General features: G+C 37.8%; 2 protein-coding genes across 3 annotated transcripts in view; both read right to left on the reverse strand.

Moving 5' to 3' along the window:
- Nucleotides 1-1,602: 1,602 nt before the first annotated feature.
- On the reverse strand, nucleotides 1,603-23,279 carry itih3a.1 (inter-alpha-trypsin inhibitor heavy chain 3a, tandem duplicate 1). 2 transcript variants are annotated; one of them, XM_056236701.1, is made up of 22 exons: nucleotides 23,134-23,279; nucleotides 22,909-22,941; nucleotides 22,251-22,274; nucleotides 19,272-19,426; nucleotides 19,064-19,168; nucleotides 18,825-18,987; nucleotides 18,194-18,304; nucleotides 17,929-18,057; nucleotides 16,200-16,316; nucleotides 15,949-16,117; nucleotides 14,859-14,984; nucleotides 13,695-13,876; nucleotides 13,282-13,470; nucleotides 12,725-12,864; nucleotides 12,372-12,529; nucleotides 12,167-12,196; nucleotides 11,807-11,863; nucleotides 11,597-11,710; nucleotides 8,518-8,719; nucleotides 5,641-5,813; nucleotides 2,065-2,176; nucleotides 1,603-1,975 (listed from the first exon to the last, which is right to left on the reverse strand). In XM_056236701.1, exons 1-22 carry the CDS (start codon nucleotides 23,227-23,229, stop codon nucleotides 1,837-1,839), a joined length of 2,724 nt encoding a protein of 907 aa, XP_056092676.1. In that variant the 5' UTR covers nucleotides 23,230-23,279; the 3' UTR covers nucleotides 1,603-1,836. The 2 variants fall into 2 exon arrangements, with proteins under 2 accessions (XP_056092676.1, XP_056092677.1); XM_056236702.1 differs by lacking the exon at nucleotides 22,251-22,274.
- A 624-nt stretch (nucleotides 23,280-23,903) lies between these two features.
- Nucleotides 23,904-26,947, reverse strand: part of itih3a.2 (inter-alpha-trypsin inhibitor heavy chain 3a, tandem duplicate 2) — a 28,268-nt gene continuing 25,224 nt past the window's right edge. Inside the window, exons 18-20 of the mRNA XM_056236703.1 lie at nucleotides 25,741-25,913; nucleotides 24,338-24,449; nucleotides 23,904-24,249 (exon numbers count right to left, since the gene is read on the reverse strand). Coding sequence (XP_056092678.1) covers nucleotides 24,111-24,249; nucleotides 24,338-24,449; nucleotides 25,741-25,913 — 424 coding nt within the window. The 3' untranslated portion in view covers nucleotides 23,904-24,110. The remainder of the gene's footprint in view (nucleotides 24,250-24,337; nucleotides 24,450-25,740; nucleotides 25,914-26,947) is intronic.

Here is a 26,947-nt window from a genome sequence, read left to right on the forward strand (position 1 = left end):
CTCGAGTAGTTTTCATAAAATGTCACTCTAATGTATTTTATCCTCCCTGAACTCATTAATAGACTTGTGTCCACTGTAGTGGACATTATATTTTAGTGAATTTCTCTGACAACATGCTTGTCACAGTTTTAATTCTGGATGTCCTGAAACGAGCACATTCAGGGCTTTTTTTGAGATACCAAATGTTTGGAGGTTTCACCTTGACACCTTGGTCGTTAAAAATGACTGACTTTAATTTAGTGATCAAATTTGGAAAATATGATAATATTTTGTAATTATCATTTAAATCTGACTCATTTTCTAATTGTTTGTCATAAATCAACATCTCATAAAAACGTTATGGGGTTTCTAATCAAAATATGACTTTCTTTTACAAAACAGGACATTGATTTCATACATGTCCACTGTCCAACAGGATTTGAATCATGTTTATGAGGCATTTTGGGAGACACAACAAGTCACCGTGAATAGGGTAAAAAATTATATTAATATTCCTATGAAATATTAGATATGAAAATCTTGCCAATTATGACTCCCATTATTTTATTTTTTCATTAACTACGTGTTGCCTCCTATTTATAGCCATTTTACCCACATATTGCATAAAGTTAAATGGTATATCAATTCATTCCGGTGTATCTTTCATAACATAGTTAAGAATAATCTTTATAGAAAGTTTGGTTAAAAAAAATCTTAAAAAATCTGAAACCTTAAAATTGATTGGTGAATGAAAAAAAATCCAATTGTTCGTGCCTATACATGTCATTTAATGTCTTTTAATTTTTTTAACAACTGAGTCCATGTGTCCACTAGTCGACATAGCATTACAAATGAATATTTTTTTGTTTCTTCCAAAAATGTTTTATTTTTCCCATTTGTTTCTTATGCTCAGTCTAAACAATGTAATGACATGAAAAAATATGTTTATTCTGGATCTCAGGAGGTTTTTTATTTATTTTGTCATGATTATTATTACTCACACAGATTTTTGAGTTCATATTAATGGACATGGAACATTTGACATTTAACTACTAAAAGACTAAGCATATAAAGAAGACTAATGTTTAAAATGACTAAACTCATAGTCTGTGTAGTGTTATGACTATCTAATGAAAAGCTGTGGTCCATATAAGCACAGGGAGCCAGTGATTTAACACACTTGTAAACCAGATGTGGTTGAGAGAATGATTTGCTCCATTGACGACAGACAGTTCAAGAACACTCTGAACATCTGGTCATTAATTTGGCCAAGAAAATGTTTACTGGATGAGATCGGACGTTTCTGGAAAAAAAGGATTCGTATTTCGTATAAATCATTCAGACCTAGTCTCCTTTGGATTGTTTGCCACAGTGTAGTCATCATTTTAGATTTAGTGGCCAGGTTGGTGTTCTCTTCATTCACGGTGTGTGTGTGTCCGTGTGTCTGTGTGTGTTTCTTCAACCAAAGTCCAAATCTTTGGTTGAAATCTTTCAACCAAAGTCAGCATACAAAATCAGCCAAATGTATTATTATTATTATTAATAAAATAAATTGTTAGGATGATTGACCTGGGATAGAACCAGCAATACAAAATATTTCACACATTTTACTTGCACCATTGATTTTAGTTGGTTGGTAGTGTTTTATTTTTTAATTTATTTAGAATATGGAATTTTATTATCAGCCATAACATGAAAATCATTACTAGTATAAACCAGAATATTTTTATAATGGTACAAATGATGTGGTCAAATTACATTTAAAGGCTGATGGCCTGATCATTTTGATTATTTCTCTTATCATCTGTTTGATAACGGTTGTCAATCATTGATTTTTCTGGCTTTAGAGGCTCATTGTTAGATGGTCTTGAAGAGGCCAGAGACGATATAGTCTGTGTGACCTCCATCCAGCAGTCCGGTGCCGTTATTGTGAACGAACCAACAGGGCACTTGCTCTCCGTTCTTCACATCTTGTCTGAAATCTCTCTGCCAGCCCCTGTTGACACAGAATAATGCAGTGTAATCATGTTAATCGACCCCTCCATGTTCAAAGAAAGGGTAAACTGCACAGTGTCTTTAATTCACCTGGTAACTACAAGCTCTCGTCCCTTAACAAACATGATGGCATCCGGTTTCTTTGGATCCGTTCCTGGAAACGGTTCACTCACTTCAAACTCCAATCCATGGTAGAACTGACCTAAAGAGCCGTGAACACAGTTCAGAGAGTGTTGCTTGATAATGCACTACTAAAGGAATGTTTCGCACTCAGTAGAAGCTTAGCTAAGTTGACCGCATTTGTGGAATGTTGATTACCACAGAAAGTGACTTTCCTCTAGTAGTCCATCCTTTTTTTTGAGCCAATTTATTAATGTTAAAAAATATTCACTGTTTCAACAGTATAGCCACACAATGTAAAAATGTAGGCCTACGTTATCATGATTTTGGTGTGAAAAAAAAAAAGATTATTAATCTTTTCTGTCCAAAGTCATATCCAATTTTACAGCTTTGTTGCTATGACAATGAAACTCCATAATCCTCAAAATGACTGTAAACATTATGATTTAAACAACTTTACAAATCAGAACAGACGAAACAATAAAAGATTTTATAAGCCTACTTTTCTGATTTTAAAAACAAAATTGCCTCAAAGTGCTCCTTTCACTTCCATTGTTAGTGCCTCGCCACCTTCCTTCCTTCCTTCCTTCCTTCCTTCTTTCCTTTCTTCCTTCCTTCCTTCCTTCCTTCCTTTTCCTTCCTTTCTTCCTTCGTTTCTTCCTTCCTTTCTTCCTTCCTTCCTTCCTTCCTTTTCCTTCCTTCCTTCCTTCCTTCCTTCCTTCCTTCCTTCCTTCCTTCCTTCCTTCCTTCCTTCCTTCCTTCCTTCTTTCCTTCCTTCCTTCCTTCCTTCCTTTTCCTTCCTTCCTTTTCCTTCCTTCGTTTCTTCCTTCCTTTTCCTTCCTTCCTTCGTTTCTTCCTTCCTTTTCCTTCCTTCCTTTCTTCCTTCCTTTTCCTTCCTTCCTTCCTTCCTTCGTTTCTTCCTTCCTTCCTTCCTTCCTTTCCTTCCTTCCTTCCTTTCTTCCTTCCTTCCTTCCTTCCTTCCTTCCTTCCTTACTTCCTTTCTTTCTTTCTTTCTTCCTTCCTTTTCCTTCCTTCCTTCCTTCGTTTCTTCCTTCCTTCCTTCCTTCGTTTCTTCCTTCCTTTTCCTTCCTTCCTTTCTTCCTTCCTTCCTTTTCCTTCCTTCCTTCCTTCGTTTCTTCCTTCCTTTTCCTTCCTTCCTTCCTTCCTTCGTTTCTTCCTTCCTTTTCCTTCCTTCCTTTTCCTTCCTTCCTTCCTTCCTTCCTTCCTTCCTTCCTTCCTTCCTTCCTTCCTTCCTTCCTTCCTTCCTTCCTTCCTTCCTTCCTTCCTTCCTTCCTTCCTTCCTTCCTTCCTTCGTTTCTTCCTTCCTTCCTTCCTTCCTTTCCTTCCTTCCTTCCTTCCTTCCTTTCTTCCTTCCTTTCCTTCCTTTTCCTTCCTTCCTTCCTTTTCCTTCCTTCCTTCCTTCCTTTCTTCCTCCCTTCCTTCCTTTTCCTTCCTTCCTTCCTTCCTTCCTTTGTTTCTTCCTTCCTTTTCCTTCCTTCCTTTTCCTTCCTTCCTTCCTTCCTTCCTTCCTTCCTTCCTTTTCCTTCCTTTTCCTTCCTTCCTTCCTTCCTTCCTTCCTTCCTTCCTTCCTTCCTTCCTTCCTTCCTTCCTTCCTTCCTTTTCCTTCCTTTCCTTCCTTCCTTATTTCCTTCCTGCTTTCCTTTTCCTTCCTTCCTTCCTTCCTTCCTTCCTTCCTTCATTCCTTCCTTCCTTCCTTCCTTCCTTCCTTCCTTCCTTCCTTCCTTCTTTCATTCCTTCTTTCCTTCCTTCGTTTCTTCCTTCCTTTTCTTCCTTCCTTCCATTTCCTTCCTTTCTTCCTTTCTTCCTTCCTTCCTTTTCCTTCCTTCCTTCCTTTCTTCCTTCCTTCCTTTTCCTTCCTTCCCTCTTTCTTTCCTTCCTTCCTTTCTTCCTTCCTTCCTTTTCCTTCCTTCATTCCTTCCTTCCTTCCTTTCCTTCCTTCCCTCTTTCTTTCCTTCCTTCCTTTCCTTCCTTTTTCCTTCCTTTCCTTCCTTCCTTTCTTCCTTCCTTATTTCCTTCCTGCTTTCCTTTTCCTTCCTTCTTTCCTTCCTTCCTTCCTTCCTTCTTTCATTCCTTCTTTCCTTCCTTCGTTTCTTCCTTTCCTTCCTTCCTTCCATTTCCTTCCTTCCTTCCTTCCTTTTCCTTCCTTCCTTCCTTTCTTCCTTCCTTCCTTTTCCTTCCTTCCCTCTTTCTTTCCTTCCTTCCTTTCTTCCTTCCTTCCTTTTCCTTCCTTCCCTCTTTCTTTCCTTCCTTCCTTTCCTTCCTTCCTTCCATTTCCTTCCTTCCTTCCTTTCTTCCTTCCTTCCTTCCTTCCTTCCTTCCTTTCTTCCTTCCTTTCCTTCCTTCCTTCCTTACTTCCTTTCTTTCTTTCTTTCTTTCTTTCTTCCTTCCTTTTCCTTCCTTCCTTCCTTCCTTCCTTCCTTCGTTTCTTCCTTCCTTTTCCTTCCTTCCTTCCTTCGTTTCTTCCTTCCTTTTCCTTCCTTCCTTTCTTCCTTCCTTCCTTTTCCTTCCTTCCTTCCTTCGTTTCTTCCTTCCTTTTCCTTCCTTTCTTCCTTCCTTTTCCTTCCTTCCTTCCTTCCTTTGTTTCTTCCTTCCTTTTCCTTCCTTCCTTTTCCTTCCTTCCTTCCTTCCTTCCTTTTCCTTCCTTTTCCTTCCTTCCTTCCTTCCTTCTTTCCTTCCTTCCTTCCTTCCTTTTCCTTCCTTCCTTCCTTCCTTATTTCCTTCCTGCTTTCCTTTTCCTTCCTTCCTTCCTTCTTTCCTTCCTTCCTTCCTTCCTTCCTTCCTTCCTTCCTTTTCCTTCCTTTCCTTCCTTCCTTTCTTCCTTCCTTATTTCCTTCCTGCTTTCCTTTTTCTTCCTTTCTTCCTTCCTTCCTTTTCCTTCCTTCCTTCCTTCCTTCCTTTCTTTCTTCCTTCCTTCCTTTTCCTTCCTTCCTTCCTTTCTTCCTTCCTTGCTTTTCCTTCCTTCCCTCTTTCTTTCCTTCCTTCCTTTCTTCCTTCCTTCCTTTTCCTTCCTTTATTCCTTCCTTCCTTCTTTCTTTCTTTCTTTCCTTCCTTCCTTCCTTCCTTCCTTTCTTCCTTCCTTCCTTCCTTCCTTCCTTCCTTTTCCTTCCTTCTTTCTTTCTTTCCTTCCTTCCTTCCTTCCTTCCTTCCTTCCTTCCTTCCTTCCTTCCTTCCTTCCTTCCGTTTCCTTCCTTCTTTCCTTCTTTCATTCCTTCTTTCCTTCCTTCCTTCCTTCTTTCCTTCCTTCTTTCCTTCCTTCCTTCCTTCCTTCCTTCCTTCCTTCCTTCCTTCCTTCCTTCCTTCCTTCCTTCTTTCCTTCCTTCCTTCCTTCTTTCCTTCTTTCCTTCCTTCCTTCCTTCCTTCCTTCCTTCCTTCCTTCCTTCCTTCCTTCCTTCCTTCCTTCCTTCCTTCCTTCCAATCAACATTACTCCACAAATGATGTCGATTGAGCTTTACTTGTACATTACCTGAAAAATTCTTTAATATGACATATACTTTAGATTGTAGTAAGTTCTTTAAGTGTTTTACCAAGCAGGCCATGGACATTGCTTGAAAAGAGGTGACTGTCCAGAGTGTAGAACCCGAGGTAGTCTTGATGATACGGATGTTTCTGCCAGACTTTGTGCAGGATAATAAGAAACTTGACTGAGTTCCTCAGGGTCACTGTTAAACTGCGATCTTTGATCACCTGCAGATCCATGCTGGAGAAAGAAGGACAAAGTTCTGTGAGGAGGTTTAGTCTTTTTCTAACTCCTTTTGAAGAGTACACATTTTAGTTAGCTCACAATGACCTGACATGAATGAAGTGAAAAGTGATGTGTGCTTCTCAAAGGAAGGCTGTATCCTAGTGAGGCTGTGTCCTTCCTAGTCCAGACTTGTAGAAGTGAGGCTTGTAGGCTATCCTCAGCATTAAACGCCGGAATGAGTTGGTCTATTAAGTGCGCAGGGCTACGTCACACATGTTCCTGCCCCAACTGTCACAGCACAAAATACTATTAAAACTTAAAGGGTTAGTTCACCCAAAAATGAAAATGATGTCATTAATGACTCTCCCTCATGTCGTTCCAAGCCTGTAAGACCTCCGTTCATCTTCGGAACACAGTTTAAGATATTTTAGATTTAGGGTCACTCCGGACTCGTGAACGCGGCTCGACAACAGAACCGGAAGACAATACAATGCTGGATAAAGTCGTAGTTTTTGTTATTTTTGGACCAAAATGTATTTTCGATGCTTCCACACACTCTAACTAACCCAATGATGTCACATGGACTACTTTGATGATGTCTTTATTTCCTTTCTGGACAAGGACAGTATACCGTACACACATTTACAATGGAGGGACAGAAAGCTCTCGGACTAAATCTAAAATATCTTAAACTGTGTTCTGAAGATGAACGGAGGTCTTACGGGCTTGGGACGACATGAGGGAGAGTCATTAATGACATCATTTTCATTATTGGGTGAACTAACCCCCTTTCATGCATAGTGGTCACTACAGTGGACAGCTATTAAAAAAGCATTTTCTTGAATTTGCAAGGGTTTTGATGGCAAAGTTGCACATCAATCTCTTCAGTGGACCCTGGTGGATCATCCTATACATTGCAACCAAGTTGCAAGCTGTTGTGTTTCGAGTTTTTCCCCCTCCAAACCAAGATGGCCAATGGTCAGTCAGACATGCCAAGTTGCTCCGGAATATCCACCCATTCCTTCTATCCTAGGAGACTCTTGTAGGTAAAAAAAATATTGCAGCATCAAGCAATATCTAATGAGTCATATGACAGTAAAATTTTTCCAAGTTTTGATTTTAGATTGGGAGAAAAATCTGATTAATCACCTGTCCACTATAGTGGACCTCATGCATCAATGGCTATATTTCAGCTACAATTCATACTTATACTGTGAATATTGTTTTTGAAAATACTTAATCTGCAGTGACGTTTTTTTACTGTAAATAAATGTATTTGTATTATTAGAATGTTAATTTCATTGACATCGAAAAAAGTTATGTGATTACATCATTTATGTGACTTATGTATTACTTTACTCATTTCATCAAAAAAGTAATCTAATTATGTAATGCATTACTTGTTAGACCAAAAAGTAATCTGTTTACGTAATGCATGTTACTTGTAATGCGTTACTTTACTCGTAACAACAAAAAGTAATCTGATTACGTAATGCACATTACTTGTAATTAATTACTTTACTTGTTAGATCAAAAAGTAGTCTGATTAGGTAATACATGTTACTTGTAATACATTACTTTACTCGTAACATTAAAACAAATCTGATTATGTAATGCACGTTACTTGTGACACATTACTTTACTTGTAACATCAAAAAAGTAATCTGAATGCGTTATGCATGCCCCAACACTGCTAATTTCAGATGAGATTGAAAAATACGTATCGCTAGGTTTTCTCAGAAGAGGCCTATGCTAGAAATGTGTCTATCTTGAACATAATCAGAATTATCAGCTAATAAAGGTAAATTGACATACTCTGGCACACTGGAGGGGGCATCTGAGTGGTTTCCACTGTTGTACCTTGACAGGCTGTAGAAATTTCTGATGGAATCACGTCCTCATGTTCTGATATCAAAGATACACGAAGTGCAACTTGTATGAAGATCAATCGCATTTGCAATATTTCGAATTTATATTTTTTGTATATATTTGATAGTTTTCACATGATTTGATATAATTGTATTGATTAGTTTGTTAAATACACATACTTTATCTGTTTGATTATTGTATTATGTTTAATATAGTATCTCTTCAGTTTAAACCATAAATGCATGCTGTCCACTCAAGTGGACACCTGAAAATCTCTTTGGAAAATTTGTAAAAAAAAAACATTAAAAATCAAATCTTGTTTTTCATGCCCTAAGAGCAATAAAAACACATAGGAAAAAAATCCTGACTGAGGTTTTCATAATTCATGCATTAAAAGGGTTAATCTTGGAAAAATACTTTCATTTAAAAATCTTTATATTAATGCAATACAGTGAATGACAGCCATCTGTGGTCTTCCAGTTTAGTATTAAGTGATTAATTTAAACCAAAACAAAAGATACATCACCGAAAACATTATACTGTATTTGTCTTACATTTCATAATGAACCTTGTCTAAGTTCATTATGAAATGTAAGACAAATACAGTATAATGTATACATGAAGTGCCGAATCGTTTTCCGTCAGTTCTTTTTCAAGAATGTGCAAATAATTGTGGGGGATTTAAGGACGCGAAAATGAGCTGAATGAAGGACGCAAAACGAAGGCTGCCTTCTAATATTTCAATTTGAGACCTTCTTTGACGGAGCTTGATGACGTGGCAGCCGAGAAAGATATGCAGCCTTAGGATACAGCCTTCCGATTGAGAAGCACACGAGATCCTGCATCTTACTTGGGCCCTTTAACCGTGGCAGTATCAGTCCAGAAGAGTTTTGCTTGTTTGCCCTCATCCGACACTGAGATCTCTTTTGTGCTCACTGTCAATCTGATACCAAACTTCTCATGAACGATTCCAAAGCGCCCAAAATAGGTGTTTACTTTTTCCCCAGGGATGACTTTCTTATCGCCAATGGTTTGGCCATTTACCAAAATACCTGTGGAGCACCAAAGAAACAAATGAAAAAAATACTAAAACATTGAACTTCAGAATAGCTCAGAAGATAACAACAGACATAGTGTCCTCTTGCATTCTGTCATTGGTTATGATTATTGTATAACGTCAGATAATACAGATTTTAATATAACATTTGTGCACTTTGTTTGCCCTAGCCTAGTGGTGATGGAAAAATAGAAAAGGTTGTTTTTGATTTAAACATGTTAAACAACGTTGACTGTCGTCTGCTTTTTCAGTTTTTCTTGAATTGGCTAATAAGCCAATAATGTTCTGCTGCCACCATCTACTGGCTATAGTGGTAATTTCATGTCTTTTTTATTTTTAAATTAAAGTGTTTGTTTGCCACCAAGTGTTTGCCAACAACTTTTAGTTTTTAAAATGGGGACAATCTTTGAAGGATGAACAAAGAATATTTTTTGTCATCATATTAAATATAGACATAGATATCCATCTCGCTTGATCTCGCAGCAGTGTTATTAATACCATGGCGAATGCAGACTTTTTCTCACTTGATCTCCCAGCTCTGTGTTTTAACCTTGTCGCGTGATCGAGATTGGACTGCGGTGAATGGCACCAAATGGCACCCTAAACACTCGCGGTCTTCCTACGAGTCCGGACTTTTGTGACGATACGCCGCTTTGACTGTCGGGAAGAAGTCTGCTGCGAAACATGCACCAGTGCGGGCTCAGCAAAAGTGCGCATCGAGGGCGCATATCGATCGCAAAGCTCGCGAGTCACCCTTCTGAAACTGAAAATGACAAAAGGGACACCATACGGTCTCATGGACTTAATGGACACGCGCACACGGCAGCCATTGTAAATCCACTAGACCGAAAGTGCATATAAAGTGTGCAATTTGGGACAGGGCCTAAACCTGCTCTGAACTTACTGTGCTGTCTATTATTGGTCTGAGTTCATAAATAGTGCGTGCTGCGCAGCTCAATTTAGTAGGGAGGTTTCTTACGCTACTTCTTAGGTTTCTTCAACGGTGCAAAACCAGTCTATGCATAAAAACAAACAAAAAAACGTCTCGGGTTATGACTGTAACCCTTGTTCCCCGAGAAGGGAACGAGACACTGCGTCGTCGTCGTGACGACACTCACTGTGCGTTCACACCGCCGCCGGCGAGAGCGTCTAAGTGGCCGGAAGCCATTCATTTTCAATGAGAGCCGGCGGCGAGCTCCGGCTCCGGCGGTAACCGGAAGATACAAAGGGACGCCGGCACACACACACATTAGCTCTTTTGCGATGAAGCAAGCGCTCTGACCGTGATAGGTGTGGCGACGAGACGCAGTGTTTCGTTCCCTTCTCGGGGAACAAGGGTTACAGTCGTAACCCCGAGACGTTCCCCTTCGAGGGAACTCGCACTGCGTCGTCGTCGTGACGACACTAAGGGGAACGAAATGCCCACTATGCCACACCGTAATCACGCCCGCCCTAGTGTGAAGCTGAAAAAACGAGGCACACTTAGGACGCGAGCACTCTGGCGCCAGGCGTCACGGGGAGTTGCAGACTGTAGAAACGTATGAAGGTGTGCGGGGTGGCCCACCCGGCCGCCTCGCAGATCTCCTGAAGCGAGACGCCAGAAAGGAGCGCCACCGAGGAGGCCATGCTCCTGGTGGAATGTGCCCTCACAGCCATAGGTGAAGGCAAATTGCGCACCTGATAAGCCGTGGCTATAGCCTGGACAATCCAATTGCTGATTTGAGTAAAGGGAAAGATTTCTGTTATGTTATGTTGGAGTTTTTGTTGTTACCATTTTGCTGAAGAACGGAGCTTGGAAAGCTGCACTTGACAGCTTGGGAGAGCCACAATTCAAATAAAAATGTTGAATAGTTTAAACCTAGATTTAATATGAATCAATAATGCCAGGAGGGGGAACCACGTTTACGATAGAAGAACTGTGTTCTATAAAGCTATGCCTGAGGAATGTTAATGTTAGGGCTGTAGCGGCGCGTCGATGACGTCGACGCTTCGACGTCAAAATTACGTCGACGCCATATTTTTGCGTCGACACTTCTTCATTTATTTATTTTTTGCACCGTTTCCGGCAGTACAGCTCGCCAACACACGTGGGAGACCAAAACATTGCAGAATGGAGGACGAAGACCACTAGAAGTGAATGTGCTTTCCATTAAATGAATCACACACAGTAAACAAATCCTTAACAAAAAAAAAAAACCTTTGCAATTTAGACGCGCAAACTGGGTGCCGGTGCGGTGAGACGTACGGCTCGGGCAGATTCGGCTTGCAGTCGTTCATCCGCGGACGCGGCGCGCGCGCGCTGTTGAAGCCGTGCACACAGCCAAGCGAAATGGGGTCTTGGCGGTCTTGCGCACCCAACGCGTCATTTTTGCCTCTCGCTCGTGCGGACGCGTCGAGTATAAACAAGGCTTTGCTCCGTGTCAGCGCGCGCTCTGATCGGTAAAGGGGGACAGACTCTCCCGAATCATCTCCAGCAGTAGCAGAAGCACCACTAAATCCGCCTCCGTTTCCCTCGTAAGCTGATATTAGTATTTAAACATTCTCTATGATAAAAAATGTTTGTACAAAATATTTTAATAACACGATTTTGCGGTTATAGAGTTCTAATGACGGTGTTCAAATACATAACATTAGACTAACTTTAGCCAGCTTATACAGTATCATGATTCAGTACGCTAGTTCGTATTTATTTGAGATACATTATGTTTTTTTATTAATCGAGCAGCAGAAAAATAATCTTTATATCAATCGTCCAATTAGTCGTTAGATTAGTCGACTAATCGATAAAATAATCGACCAACTAATCGTTTAGTTAATAATCGTTTACCCCAGCCCTATGTACATTTCTGCTAAAATAGCAGGTTGTTTTTACCTGTAAGCGGGTCTCTCACCAGGTTGAAGATGGTACCAGGTTCGTCATCAATGTTGAAGCACAGAGCATCATTCTTTTCTGGCAGCTCAATGATGAAGTGTGGATCTCCATCAACTATCACATTGACAAATTGTAAGAATAACACTGCTGATGTGACTTATGAATCTTTACCTACATTTCACATGGCCAGTGCATGGTTTTAACATTTACCATAATATGTAGGTGCATAGCTCCGATATGAGTGTGAGTAGCTGGCCGGTATTAAACCTGCAAATAAGATCAAATAAATGCACCACAACAGTTCACTTGGTTTTAAACAATGTCAAATATAAAAGAAAGCTTTAAACTCTAATTTGCTCATTAGTACACTATAGTCTCCAAGCTCATGGCGTCCCGGACACCAGTATTTAAACGATTCATAAACAATTAATCACTGCCTGGCCAACTAGATTTCGCACTTTGTGATTGTATTTTAGAACATTTGTTGTTTGCTTTTGGATTATGAAGGAGCGGAAACTGATAGTGATGTCAGACTTAACCAGATTAATAAGTGCTAGTGTAATGGCTTACCAATATTTCTGTCAAGAGTTCTTCGTTCCTCTGTGGATGAGTGTTGAGAAAAGAGTAAGTGCCATAAAACTGAATAAACATCAACAAAATCATCGAGAACACTGGAACTCTGTTTTTAAATGTATGGGCTTGTCCTCTGAGATTTATGTGCCATTTCCATGAGTTTTTGCAAACCTCTGTTTGCTATTTGACAGTTTAGTCATACCTTCAGTTAGCTTGTCGGCAATGAACATGTTGTTTTTGGTCTCATCTTCAGGTTTAGTGACGACCATGGAGGTAAGCGGCGTAACAAAGTTGTACTTTAATGAAAGGCTTAAAGCAGCAGCAGTGGTATTTCCTTTCTCCTCTGGTGTACCTATGTCTCTGTCAGAAAATATGTTTGTATTATAATTGGACTTATATCAAATCTTCTGGTTAAAAGATTATGAATAAAGTCAGACCCAATTAAAATCAGTAAAAATAATTCAGACAAATTGCATTTATACTAGTCATTTTCTCATTAGGTTAACTATGTAAGAAGACTTGTTGATCTTTGAGAGTTTTAGGTTAGGAACTGACTTCTTATCCAGGAGCTCCTGGATGGTCAGATACGCCCAGAGACGCTCAATGAAGTCCCCAAAAATATACTCTTCATCAGGAAATATGGTTTCCCACTTCTGAGCATTTGTCTGACCTTTCAACTCAAAATTATTTTCAAACTGTTGCAAAAAAAACAACAAAGCAGGATTAGTCCCCCAAACAAGCTCACCACTGATAATGATGGAAGTTCACTGAGAATGTGATAATCGATATTAATGATAATATAATTCAATTGTTAGAATAATTGCTCCTCTCCAGCTTAATATGCAGCAACAACTTTAATAAGCCTGACATAGCAACAATGGCTCAACCAATGGTGTGAGTTTGGGGCAGAGCTATCTATCTCCAACCAATGGCTGAGAAGTGTGCCCCTTAAAATTATCTGCATCAGAAAGGCATTTTTTTTTTTTTATGCTTACAAGGAGATGCTTTTTGTCTCACATACACCCAATGTCCACTTTTAAAACAGATTTCTATACAAATTACTATTATTACTATGGACTATGTGTGTCTGGAACTATAGATTATTTACTCACCCCTTGTGCGGACACTTCAATTGCAAAGTTGTTTATGTCATTTAAGTCATTAAGGCGCCCAGCGACCGTGATCTCCGAGCCGTTGAATAGCTGTTTAAAATGGCTTCTTGTCAATGAGTTAACAGTGTTTTCCGGATAGTGAATTTTCACCTCTGCAAGTAGAGGACTTGACACTTCTTCATAAAACCCCTTGGTAGAAAACAATAATAATGGTAATATAGTACAATATTCCATAAATGGAAGGTATTACTAACGTGTGAAAAATGTATCTTTACGTTTTTAGGACTTTATTATTCTTAAAGTGATTTATGAGATTGTTTGAATGAAGATAGCTGTTAACTGGAAGAAGAAAAAAAACTAACTTTAATCATTTAAAAGGAATCAATGTTTTGCAAAGACCCCAGTTTTAATACCTGTAGCTGAAGCGGAGCATCGGAGTCCTCATAAATCCTGCGAACAAGGCCATTGTTCTGCTTGCTCAATGTATCCAAAAATCCATAGTCTGCATCGTTACCGAAGGCCAAACTGAACAGAGTGATATTCCCATTAATTGCATTACGAATGCTCTCTTGGATCTCGGGAAGTGATCTTGGCCCTAAAAATAAGTAAAATTTATGATTCAAATTTACCATCACAGATGACAACAGGCATCAGAAATGACAGCTACAAATAACATTAGTTAATCTATAGTCTGCTCTTGAGCCCTCAGCCCAGCTTTTTTTTACCTTTCTTAGGGTGCTTTCACACCTGCCTCATTTAGTTCGGTTGAATCGCACTACAGTTCGTTTTCCCCCTTGGTGTGGTTTGTTTGGGCAGGTGTGAATGCAGCAATCGCACTCGGGTGCGCACCAAAAGCAGACCAAACAAGCGTACCGAGACATCCTCGAAGAGGTGGTCTCGGTACGCTTTCAAACGAACTCTGGAGCGGTTCGTTTGTGGTGAGAACGTGATCCGACCTCGAACAGACCCAAATGCCAAAGAACTGCGCATTTTTGGACTAAACCAGCTGCCGTAGTCCAACAAAACTATTATTTAGATTGTCAATAGCGCTCCCTTTAAGCCATGACTTACGTTCTGCACTCTCACTAAAACCCTCCTCATAAACACTGAAGATGTCCGCACTGCACAGTGAATCTCTCATTTATATCGCATCTAGACTTTGTTGTTTATGAGGGGATTTGCGAAAGGATAAAGCTTGTGCTGATTCTGAACATACATTGTGAGCGAATTCTCCGCATGTCTGCCGGATTTTGCTCCTCTTTGTTTACTTCCAGGAGTTCTGTTGGAATTTTCCCGCACGTTAATTCTGACCAATCGAAGTGCAGTTGTGGAAATATGTCCAAGACACATCTGGCCAACGAGTGATGTGGATGTTGTCATGTGACTGCATTTTGGTTCGTTTCATCAACTGATTCGTACCAGAGAAATCAGTGTGGTGTGAAAAGGAACCAAAACGCCTGAAAATGATACAAAGTATAATTTTTCGCCCTTGATCCGGACCAAATGAACCGAACTACAGATGTGAAAGCACCCTTAGTCTGGAAACATTAAATGGTTGTTGGTATGTGCATACATACATCGGTTTGGTTCCCCATCAGTCAGCAAAATGATCATCAGTACCATATTCTCTGGGGATGTACCATTACGCTGTTCTTCATACAGCATCTCCACACCATGAATGACAGCATCATGCAATTCTGTACCTGAGACAAAAGCAAAAGGTGCTCATGTCACACATTTTATTAGTGATGTAGAAATTTTTTATTTTGTCATAACTTTATATCTGGAAGTAATATCCAGGTTTTTTTTCAGTGTAGACGTTTGCAGGTCTAAAATAATGACTAACACATTTTAGATGCTTATAGAGTAACTTTGCCGATTTTCAATCTGCTTTTAATTTGTTACAATGTCGGTAGTAACTGAACAATATTCACTTGTTCTCCTCATTACCTGGACAGAGAAATTCATGTTTATTTGTCTGTAAAAGTCTGCTGGATGATGCTTTTTCTATGTACACAAAGGGCCTATTTCTCTCAAATGTTGAGGTGGTCCCCCCCGGACCCCCCAATACAGTGAAACTGGACATTTTAGAGTGTCCTTTTATTGTGGCCAGCCTAAGGCACACCTGTGCAATAATCATACTGTCTAATCAGCATCTTGATATGCCACACCTGTGAGGTGGATGGATTATCTCAGCAAAGGAGAAGTGCTCACTAACACAGATTTAGACAGATTTGTGAACAATATTTGAGAGAAATAGGTCTTTTGTGTACATAGAAAAAGTCTTAGATCTTTGAGTTCAGCTCATTAAAAATGGGGGAAAAAACAGAAGTGTTGCGTTTATAATTTTGTTCAGTGTAATTCACTTGAAAGAGTGAATGAAATCGAGTTAGTGAATTCGGACACAGAGTGTGCCGGAAGCTTAGCAAACTAGCGACTCCAGTAGTAATGAAAAGCTGTATCTTGAACTCCAGGGGCTCAGGTGCTTTCGTCTTGGTGTGCGCAGAGATTTCACACGGACAGGCACTTGTTACTATGGCGTCGTGGGTATAGCGACTTGCTTCGGCCTATCATGGTCTGTTTTCAGATATGGATTGCACCAAATTAATCTTGTTTATAATTTGCTCAGTGATAATTTCAGTTCATGCATTTCATATTCATACTTACCACCAATAACTTCAATTGTTTTGACATATTCCTGGGCTGCATGCACATTTTCCTTTGTTGCTTTACTTAAATTTGGCCGCCATACAACAAAGTTGGTTGAAAAGACGATGATCGCAAAGTAGTCATCCTCTGGGAGTTCACCCAGAATGGTCACTAGGGCCTCTTTGGTCTCATTTCGGAAACAAACAGACAAATTATCTGTCCACAGTACTGACAATCTATTGACAACAGTATTTTCTCATTTAACTCACCTGACTCATTTTGTTTCCCACCATAGAGTAGCTGTTGTCTATCACAAAAACAACCATCTTCGGTACTCGTGGAAGACTGGCTGGTGCAAAAAAATGCACAAAGTGGCCATTGACAACCTGTAGATGACACACACACACTTTATTTATTTATTTATTTATTTATATTAAAGAGAAAAGTACAAAGAGTAAAGGAGATGGAAGAGAGAATGGACTAATGACTGAGATATAAAGGTGCAGTAAGCGATTTCTGATTCCTGTTGAAAGTGGATCGGACCGAGCAGCACAACACACTTGTTGCCAGTCTGTCAGGCCATCGTGTCAATTGTGTACAGTATATTAGTTGCATTGACATACTGGGGCTGCCTGGTCATGTCAATGCAACTAATATATTTGTATTCATTGCATGCAGGATTAATATACTAGTTCTATTACTTTGTGTTACATATAATTTGTATCGTTACATAAAACAGAAAAGTAAATCAATTAAAGCGCTCTGGTTGTTATATTCATGTCATGTGAAATCAATGGCGCTGCCAATGTATCTATTCACAACTTGTTTTTTCAGCATTGAGTATTGTAGCCTATCACAGGGATTTCTGTTGAAAATAATGGTGTTTAAGAGGTGTTTAAAATACCGGTAGTGAGAATCTGCTCAGTACACTGTAAAAAAATTGCTGTAGTTATGCAGCTGTTTGCCAGTAACTTACTGTAGATTTAAATTGATGTATATTTACTGGCAACAGTTTGTTCAAAGTTAAATGAACATTAAACATTAACAAGTCTTTGTCTTTACAGAATAAAATTATAAAATAACAATCTAATGCAAAGCATTCTGGGAACCAGAAATCTTCATCAACCTTTTTCTGTTTTTTTTTTCCTTCAGATTTTGGTTCCCAGAATGCTTTGCATGAGGCTGTTATTTTAGTTTTATTCTGTAAAGATAAAGACTTGTTAATGTTTAATGTTCATTTAACTTTGAACAAACTGTTGCCAGTAAATAACATCAATTTAAAACTACAGTAAGTTACTGGCAATCAGCTGCCAGTATACAGTAATTTCTACAGATTTTTTTTACGGTGTAGCTCTCAAGTTCTTTCTTGTTATTCATTCGTCATCTTCACTTTATTTTTTGCGAAGCATTATTTTGCTATTTGAGAACATTTGTGCGGATGCAATGATTGTTGTGGTGTGATCTGTTTTCATTTCTCTTCAAAACATTCACTAATTATTGCCAGCTGTGAGCTGACACAGTCCACCGTTCTATTAAACTTCACATAATCAATTAAACTTTATCTTTACATTCTTAACTTTATGCTGATTTTGGTTAATATTAGCCGTCACTCACTCCCTTTCGCTGCGCTCCGATGTCACATGACTGGGAGCTAATTACCGCGCAAAATGTAGAGTCGAAGAGAGAAAATGAAAAGAACACTGAGAGATTTTTTTATTTGTAAGTTACAGATAATGTAACTCGCAGAGTTGGAGATGCCAATCATGGGGTGCATGTGGATCCACCAGCGAAAAAGAAGGCTTACAGTTTTCAAAAAGAGTGTCTGAAAGACTTTGAGTGGCTCCGCTATAAAAAAAGCAACCTCTGTGGGACACTGACCTGAATCCACAAAGATTTAGGTTCGATTGTTGAAGCTTTTCATCATCAGGATGCTGCCGATCCAGTTGTCATTTTTACTTTTTTTTCATGCATGTCTTTATAATCATTATGAAATCTAACCTGAATATCACCAATGTCATGAGCACGGTTGACATCATACTTAATGAAGAAATCTCCATCAATGAGTGTACCGTCACACTCAGAGCATTTCCTCTGTTGGTCCAGTGTTGGAGAGAAGGACACATGGGCCTGAACAAAGGTTAAAATTTGATATTATTATCGTTACTACCATTATTATTGTCTAGCAGAGATTCTTTTTAGCTAGTATACTAATAATGCTTTACACTAAGTGGCATCCATTCATCCAATGTTTTTGAATAGTCACCTTCTTATCACTGACAGTTTTCTCCACTAGAGGAAGCAGCTCATTGGTGATGAATGTACCATAGGCGTCCACAAACGCAATTCCTTGAGGCTCATAGATATCTACCACAATCTGAGGATGAGAGACAGGACTAATTATTCACTTATTTTAGCCTTTAATTATGATTGCATAATATGAATTCAGTCAACAACAAGTCATTCATTGTTTAAATGCAAGGTGTTCAAATTAAGAGAGGAAAAAAATGGTGGGAACTTTACAATACGGTCTTTTTTATTTGTTAACATTAGTTATTAGTTAGAACTATACTTCTACAGCATTTATTAATCTTAATGTAAATCTCAGCATTTACTAATACGTTTTAAGATCAAACGTTGTTTGTTAACATTCACTGTCAACATGAACATTTTAATTAAACAAAAGCATTAAAAAATGCTGTAAAATTGTTTGTTAGATGTTTTAGATTTTAGTTTTAAATTGCAAGATACTTTAACAATAGATCTGTGTAATATTAATAGGCAGATAGTTGACAAGTAACATGTCCATGAACATTAAGTTTTCCACCACTTCACTTATTAAAAATATGTAATGTGGCTTCTCAGTTAAAATCTGCTGAAGTCAGTTAACAATGAACCTCAAAGTGCTGAACCAGCTGTTTGGGTTTGACTCTGATCATGAGCTCATATTTGCCAAACTGTCGCTGAAGAAGTTCCTCATGGGTGAGAATAAATATGACACTGCTGTCTGCTGCGACGTTCACAGAAACAGAAAACTTCTCCATTTTTCTACCTGAAGCCCTGGAATACCAGAACACAAATTAAGTGTGTAGGATTTGAGCAAAAAGCAAGTGTCTTCCTGTTTTATTCTCCTCACTTGACTAAACCAGCAGTCTGGCCAGATGACACAGCCTTCTGATACTGTTTATTGGCCTTCTCTTTTTCCTTCACTTCACCTGTATATGTCTTGCCATCAATCTCCCTGAAAATCCAAAAATGTCACAACATTAGTTGCAATAATTTATAAAACCGAAATGCAGTAGATTCTTTTGGCTCATGCTGAGTTCCGATGGGAAAGGACTGACATGCTAAAGTTGGTGATGAAGGACTTCTTGGGTAACTCCACGTCAAAGGACACTTCCTGTGAGACGTTGGCCTTATTCAGAGCTTTCGTGGTCATGACAGTGTGGGCGAAACGTGATGTGACTTTACAGTCCACCTTCACGCTCTGTACCTCTATCTGAAAGAATAAAAAAAATAAACATGCAACGTAAGGGTGATATACTTTGTCATTTCAACAATGACAACTATTCTTTCCTATGGTACATTGCTTGGCAACTGATATATAAACTTCTTGTTGCAACAAAAGTATTTGGTAACACTTTACTTGAAGGGGTGTGCATAAGACTAACATGACACCTTCATAATCATGACATGACACATGTTATGAATATGAAGGAAGTTTTATGCATGTTTATGACAACAGTCATTAAGTGTCATTTGCTCAATTATGACATTTTTAATGCAAATATGACATTGTTTAAGATGTCTTTGTTATGACGCCTTGACATAAACAAATACATCATAACCTGTCAGTGTCTTTGTCATGACAACTTGACATTACTAAGACAACACAACCTGTTATAAACATGACATAGCAGATTAATTATCAAACTTAAGAAACCTTCTTAGCTTTATTGGTTAACATTACATTAAACTATCAGGTGGTTGGTTTTGACATTGGCTGTCATGAAGCCATTATAACTGTTTAATGACAAGTTCAATTTGTACCACTGTAGTTGAGGTCACGAAAAAGATTCATGACACAGTTATAATGGCCTTATGACAGCCAATGTCAATACCAACCAAATGACAGTTTAACTTAATTTAATGTCAAGTTGTCATGACAAAGAAACTGACAGGTTATGATGTTAGGGTTTATGTCAAGATGTCATAACAAAGACATCTTAAACAATGTCATATTTGCATTCAAAATGTCATTATTGAGCGAAAGACACTTAATGACAGTTGTCATAAACATGCATAAACCCTACTTCATATTCATGACATAAGTCATGTCATGGTTATGAAGGTGTCATGTCAGTCTTATGCACACCCCTTCAAGTAAAGTGTTACCAAGTGTTACTAACCCTAACCCTTTGAAAGAACCTTTCCAAGACTATCTGAACTCCACAAATCACAGAACTTTTAGTGAAAGGGCAAAATATGACACAAACACATGTTGCAACCGCTATTGTCTATTGACTTAGACTGCGGTCATTTCAGGATAAAGGTTGAGCTTGTTGAGGTCAGTGTCACCTACACTACAACATTTCAAATAACCTATAATGTAAATGAACTAAATTTTATTGAAGTTGAATGTCATGAATAACCACAGTAAAATGACATGCAGAAATATGAACACACAGCAATATTAAAGGGATAGTTCCCCCTAAAAATTGTAATTGTCATTAATTAACTCAAGTCGTTCCAAACCCGTAAGACTTTTGTTCATCTTCAGAACACAAATGAAGATATTTTTAATAAAATCTAAAATATTTCTGTTCCCCCATTAACAGCTACGCAACTGACACGGTGATGCTTCAAACAGTTCATAAAGAGATCGTAAAACTAATCCATATGAATTGAGTGACAGATTTTCTGAAAAGACAAGATCACTTTATGAACAGATTGAATTTAAGGCTACTACACCGCTTAATTCATATGGTCTAGTTTTATGATCTCTTAATGAACTTTTTGAAGCGTCAAAGTGGTAGTTGCAGGGTTGCCAACTGTCCCGTATTAGCCGGGACGTCCCGTACATTGGGCCTAATTTATTTGTCCCGTACGTGACCTCCCTTGTCCCGTTTGTTGACTTTTTAAGCTGATCTAACCACTGACTGATGCAACACGACACTTGAGAATGATCACGACACCGGTCATCATCCAATCACAGCGCTCCCTCACGCGCATCAGACCATACGAATAACAAACTCTAAATTGAGAATTAATCATTCTTTTGGGACAAATCATTGTTTGATTTGCGAACAGAATCTGCTGTCTGGTTGCTCCCGGTTCGATCCGGACTCGCGCTAACGGCAAATCCCTTTCACTCTCCGGGTTTTGATTTCGGTAAATCAGTTTTGGCGAATTCATACAACGTGATTATTGTTCATGTGTCCAACATCCAGCCACGCAAGAAAACATGCAATCTTCCTGAGGAAATTATATGCTGATGTTATTTGCTGCTCAAGAAACATTTCTGATTATTAGTAATGTTTAAAAAAAAAATTCAGGATTCTTCGAAGAATAGAAATTTCAAAGGAGATTTATCTGAAATAGAAAGCTTTTGTAACATTAAAGATGTCTTTACTCTCACTTTTGATTAATTTAATGCATATTTTCTGAATAAATGTAGGTTACTACTTTCTTTAATTTCTTTGAATTATTATAATTTTTTGGGAATTGACCCCAAACGTTTGAACTAGTGTATAATGTTACGAAAGCTTTCTATTTCAGATAAATGCTATTATTTTGAACAATGGTTTGTGTGTAATGTGACATTTTTTGTATGACATTAAAATTCGTTTTAGAATTAAACTGTACATAAATAGGTTAAGCAAAACAAATGTGTTTATGTCGAACCTTTTATTCACATTTACAGACACTGAAATGACAAACACCGTGTGATGGGTGTCCCTTATTTCCCTATAAAGAACCACGATTGTACCGTATTTTCCTTTTCTGGAGTTGGCAACCCTAGTTGCTGTCAATGGAGGGACAGAAAGCTCTTAGATTTTATTAAAATATCTTCATTTGTGTTTTGAACATGAAGAAAGTCTTACGCGTTTGGAGCGACAGTGTGTTTTTTGGGTGAAGTAAATTAATTGAATAAAAGGTAATAACATATAATTCATTAACTTTATATAAATTAACTGCATTATAAGTATTTTTAAGGGTCAAATCAGGTAAAGATAGCTCATTAACTGCCCACATTCATTTCAAATGGACTTTCAAATAACAAAGTCTTGATACAATTGTGTGAGATGATGAAGATTTCCCACCTTACCACTGCTCACACTTCGCTTCTGTTAGGAGGCAACAGGAACATTTATTTTGTATGGCAATTATATGTTTAGAAAGTTTGTAAAAGGTTAGTATAGTCACGCTAAAACACACAAAAAATAGCCTACTTCATGTATTGTGAATTACTTGACTACTTTCAACATCAGTAGTACATCAGTGGTTCTCAAACTTTTTGACTTAAAGGCTTTTTTATTATTGGCTTGGATGTTTACTCTTAGTAATACCGGTAGTTATTTTCTGCTGTTATTATGACAGTGCTGCTTGTTTTTGAACATACAACTGACATTTGTTGATAAATTCCAATTACATTAATTAAAGTTACTTGCGCTTCGCGCTTGATACTTGCGTTTCAGATCTTTAAAATAGGGCCTATTGGTATCTATTGGCAATCGCAAGTCTGTATTTGCTTTGTAGCAGCAGCAGTGTGCGTAGCAGATCTAGTCCACCAAGACCAAATACATCAACATACTAAAACTATTCTGAGAGTTGTCATTATTGAATATAAATTTGAAATTAAATGATTTGAAATGAAGTTTGCTGAGGCCCCCCAGTTGGCCCCAGCCCCCTGATTGAGAACCACTGCTATATGTAATCTACTATTGGCATAGCCGACTTTTAGCAACATTGTTCCAATACCTTTAGGAGTCTGGCCGTGCTGGTTTCACTGTCCTGGAGGGGCATAAGAGGACGTATTACTGTACAGATAAACTGTTTTCCCCATCAACAGGGATTTGAAAATGTATTGACATTGAAGACATACTGTAGCTCAGAATGTTACTGATCACCGCTAATGTGATAATGATTATAAGGCACTTTATTAGTGCAGCAAAACATAAATTAGGATAGCAAAAGTAGACCTACCAATTTCCCATCGCCTTTTGTGGTGACCAGGGTCTCAAAAGACCCTGAAATATAACATACGCACACAAACACACAAAATATCCACCCAGCAGACATGGTGCACTGTCTGCTAAATCACATTCAGGACTTTTGAATACTCTGAACCCTTGTGTACACTTTAAACCAGAGCAAATACCTGTTTGAGTGGGAGTTGGGGATCTGTGATCTTTGTTCCCAAATTCTTGAATTGAGTGCAGTATTGATCATTTGTCTCATGGTATTTTTGTATTAAAAATACCATGCCCCACCCCCCCCCCCCCCCCCCCCCCCCCACCATATTAACAACAACAGTAAAATAAGAGTGCTGTCTACCTGTTAGTCAGATGCACATTAAAAAGTTGTGTTTATTACTATAACAAACCCTACACACTTTCTTTCAGAATCATCATTGGTCGGTAGAGAGAAATATTCAATACATAAAAGCTTTTTAATTAAAATGGAGATAAGCAAAAGACCCCCTTGTCATGTGAGGTATGTCTGGTATAAATAAATATATTAGGAATAATGCAATGAAATTTCAGCCACCAGTGAACGAGCCAGAGAAAGAAAACAAACAGGGCTTTTTTTTTTCGCTTTCTCCCCCCCTTCTCTGAACCTTCTGACCCTTAATTCGCACCCTGCTTGATGTTGTTCTTGCTCACGAAACTTTCTTCCCTCATTGAGTTACTAAGTGATTTCATGTTGGACTTTGTTCAATCAATCAATATTGCAATAAAAGATGGAAACACAAGGAATGTTTAGATGGGCATTTTATTTCATAGCCATTGAATTCCAAAAAAGTATATAAAAATGTCTATCACAAACAGCTTTGTAATGCAGCTTTGTCAAATATGGCATTATATCCAAATAAAAACCATCACATCATGTACTTAAGACTACATGAAAGCTAACATGTACTTTGTCCGTAGTGCAAAGGTCGGTTGAGCGACAGATGTTGTCTAGATTGTCTTAAAGAGACCAGAAACGATGTAATCTGTGTGAACTCCATCGAGGAGTCCGGTGCCATTTTTGTGAATGAACCAGCAGGGCACATTGTCTCCATTCTTTACGTCCTTTCTGAAATCTCTCTGCCAGCCCCTGGAGTCATGTGAGATTCAATGAAAATCTGCATGAAAATCTTCAAGTGTGAATTCAACATCGCATATTTACGTTCAATTTCACTTACCTGGTAACCGTGAGCTTGTTTCCTTTCACAAACATAATGGCATCTTGTTTATCAGGGTCTTTTCCTAGAAACAAGTCACTGACCTCAAAGTTAACACCCTGGTAGAACTGACCTGCAGTAAAAATAGAGACCAAAAAAGCTATTGTTAACGTCAAGATTAGTGGAGTGGAAGTCTAGTGAGGTTGCAAGTAGCAGCAGTATTTTTTACAAACTGTGTTCTTATACACTCAAAAGTGACTCTGACTCGGTCCATTATGAGGATTTCCCCTAGTTTTACATTTAGATTATCTGTGATGTCATCTAATGCTCAAGGTTAATCTTTAAAAAGGTCAATAATTTAATGTGTTTAGTATAAACTATAGCATATCTCAACATGAATATCCATTTTACAGTTCATCATACTGTACCTTATAATGTTATGGTGCCCACATTTATTTAGACAACATAGTATATAATTTTAATATCAGCCATTTATCAGTTATCGGCGTTAACATATATAGTCGGTATCAAAAATGAGCACTTAAATTACCTAGATAATGCACTTAATTACCCGCCCCCCCCCCCCCCCCCCCTCCAAAAAAAAACCCCTCCTATCTATACCAGATGACAAATTTTTATACACTAAACGATAGAGTAAGTGCATAGTGTATAGGATGTCATTTGGGATTTTTTTTGGTAACACTTTATTTCGATAGTCCACTTTAGACATTATACTAACTATAAGTAACTTAGCAGCTAAATGTCAACTAACTGTCATTAGAGTATTAGTAGACTGTCTGCTTAATATCTGCTAACACTTTATTTTGTTGGTCCCCCAACAGACACTCTACTAACCAGTGGCGTAGGTTTGATTTTTAAATTGGTGGGGACGGGGACATCAATATTTAATATATTTAATGTTTTGATCGAAAATATTGCTAGGGATATATCAGTGTCACTGGATATTGGTAGGGACACGTCCCTAGCGTCCCTACTAAATTCTACGCCCCTGCTACTAACTATAAGTAACTTAGCAACTACAAGTCAACTTGTTTTTCTAACCCGAACCCTAACACCTAACCATAACCTACTAGTCTACTGACAGTCTACTACAGTCTACTAATACTCTAATGACAGTTAGTTGACATGTTGTTGAAAAGTTACTTATAGAATGTCTAAAGTGACTATCGAAATAAAGTGTAACCTTTTTTTTTTAGACAGACAGCAATAAAAAATACAAAATGTTTAGTGAAACTAATAAATAACAAACTTGACTTGACATAAAATCCATAGTGTAATTTTAAAAGACATCACTAGTTTCATCACAAAAAAACAAAAACAAAAAAACCCCACATAGGTTCCCTTATGTTGAATTAAAGCAGCTATAAGTTTTTCTGTTAATATTTAAGAACATCTAATTTTACCAAGCAGGCCGTGAACATTGTGTGAAAGATGGTGACTGTCCAAGGTGTAGAACCCGAGGTAGTCTTGATGATACGGGTGATTCTGCCATATTTTGTGCAGGATAATAAGAAACTTGACTGAGTTCCTCAGGGTCACTGTTAAACTGCGATCTTTGATCACCTGCAGATCCATGCTGGAGAAAGCAAAAGATGGAGAATTTGAGCTCAATTTGATTCTCATTACAGGATAATAGGGTAACACTTTATAATAACTACACGCTAATAATCATTAGTTAAGCATGAGTAAACAGTTAATTCATTATTCATAAAGCATTAATAGACATTAATAAGCAGTTTATAAATACAGCTATAAATGCTTTCTTCTTGATTTACAAGCATATCTATAATTTATTTAATAATTGTATTTTCATCCTTTATTAATGATCAATTTATTATTTCTAAATGATTAATTGCATTTTTTATAAACCAGTTATTTAAGAGTTTTCAGTGGTTCACAAGATTACTTAGAACGTGTAAGTAAATGATTAATAAACTATTTAAATGTACATTCATACATCTTATTATTCAGACATATAGTGATGGTTACTTAGTGTGTTAATAAATGCTTTATTAACATGTATTTAAGCTGTAATTCAGGGTTAATTCGGGTAGTTATAAAGCATTTAGTAGTGGTCAGTTAACTATGTTTGTGAGCTCATCTAATTCATGCCTTGTAAAGCATTTATAAAGGAGATTTAAAGGCTGTTAAATATTTCTATGTTCTGTATCACTGTGTTGTGTTTGTTACATTTCACTGTTTAGAAGATTGATGCGTCTTTAAATCTCCTTTATAAATGCTTTACAAGGCATGAATAGTCCTCACTTTAGAGTAGCTCACAAAATAGTTAACTGACCACTACTAAATGCTTTATAACTACCTGTATTTACTACATTTACTTACACTTTCTAAGTGATCTTATGAATAACTGACAACACTTAAATAACTGGTTTATAAATAATGCTATACTTCATTTAGAAATTATTAATTGATCATTAACAAAGTATGAAAATACAATTATTAAACGCATTATAGATATGCTTATAAATCAAGAAAAAAGTTTTTATAGCTGTATTTATAAACTGCTTATTAATGTCTATTAATGCTTTATAAATGATGAATTAACTGTTTACTCATGCTTAACAAATGATTAATAGCATGCAGTTATTA

This window comes from Rhinichthys klamathensis, unplaced genomic scaffold (genome assembly GCF_029890125.1).
Source record: "Rhinichthys klamathensis goyatoka isolate OS25496 unplaced genomic scaffold, OSU_Roscu_1.1 h1tg000461l_1, whole genome shotgun sequence".
In the NCBI taxonomy this organism is placed as follows: Eukaryota; Metazoa; Chordata; class Actinopteri; order Cypriniformes; family Leuciscidae; genus Rhinichthys; species Rhinichthys klamathensis.

Bases quoted from the DNA above. Each gene is read 5' to 3' on its own strand.
- itih3a.1 (XM_056236701.1), bottom strand. From the start codon at position 23,229: ATGTCTGCTGGGTGGATATTTTGTGTGTTTGTGTGCGTATGTTATATT. The intron at 16,118-16,199 runs GTGAGTTAAATG...TTCCGAAATGAG, and splicing joins TGGGAAACAAAATGAGTCAG to ACCAAAGAGGCCCTAGTGAC. The intron at 13,471-13,694 runs GTATTAAAACTG...TTTTCTACCAAG, and splicing joins ATGCTCCGCTTCAGCTACAG to GGGTTTTATGAAGAAGTGTC.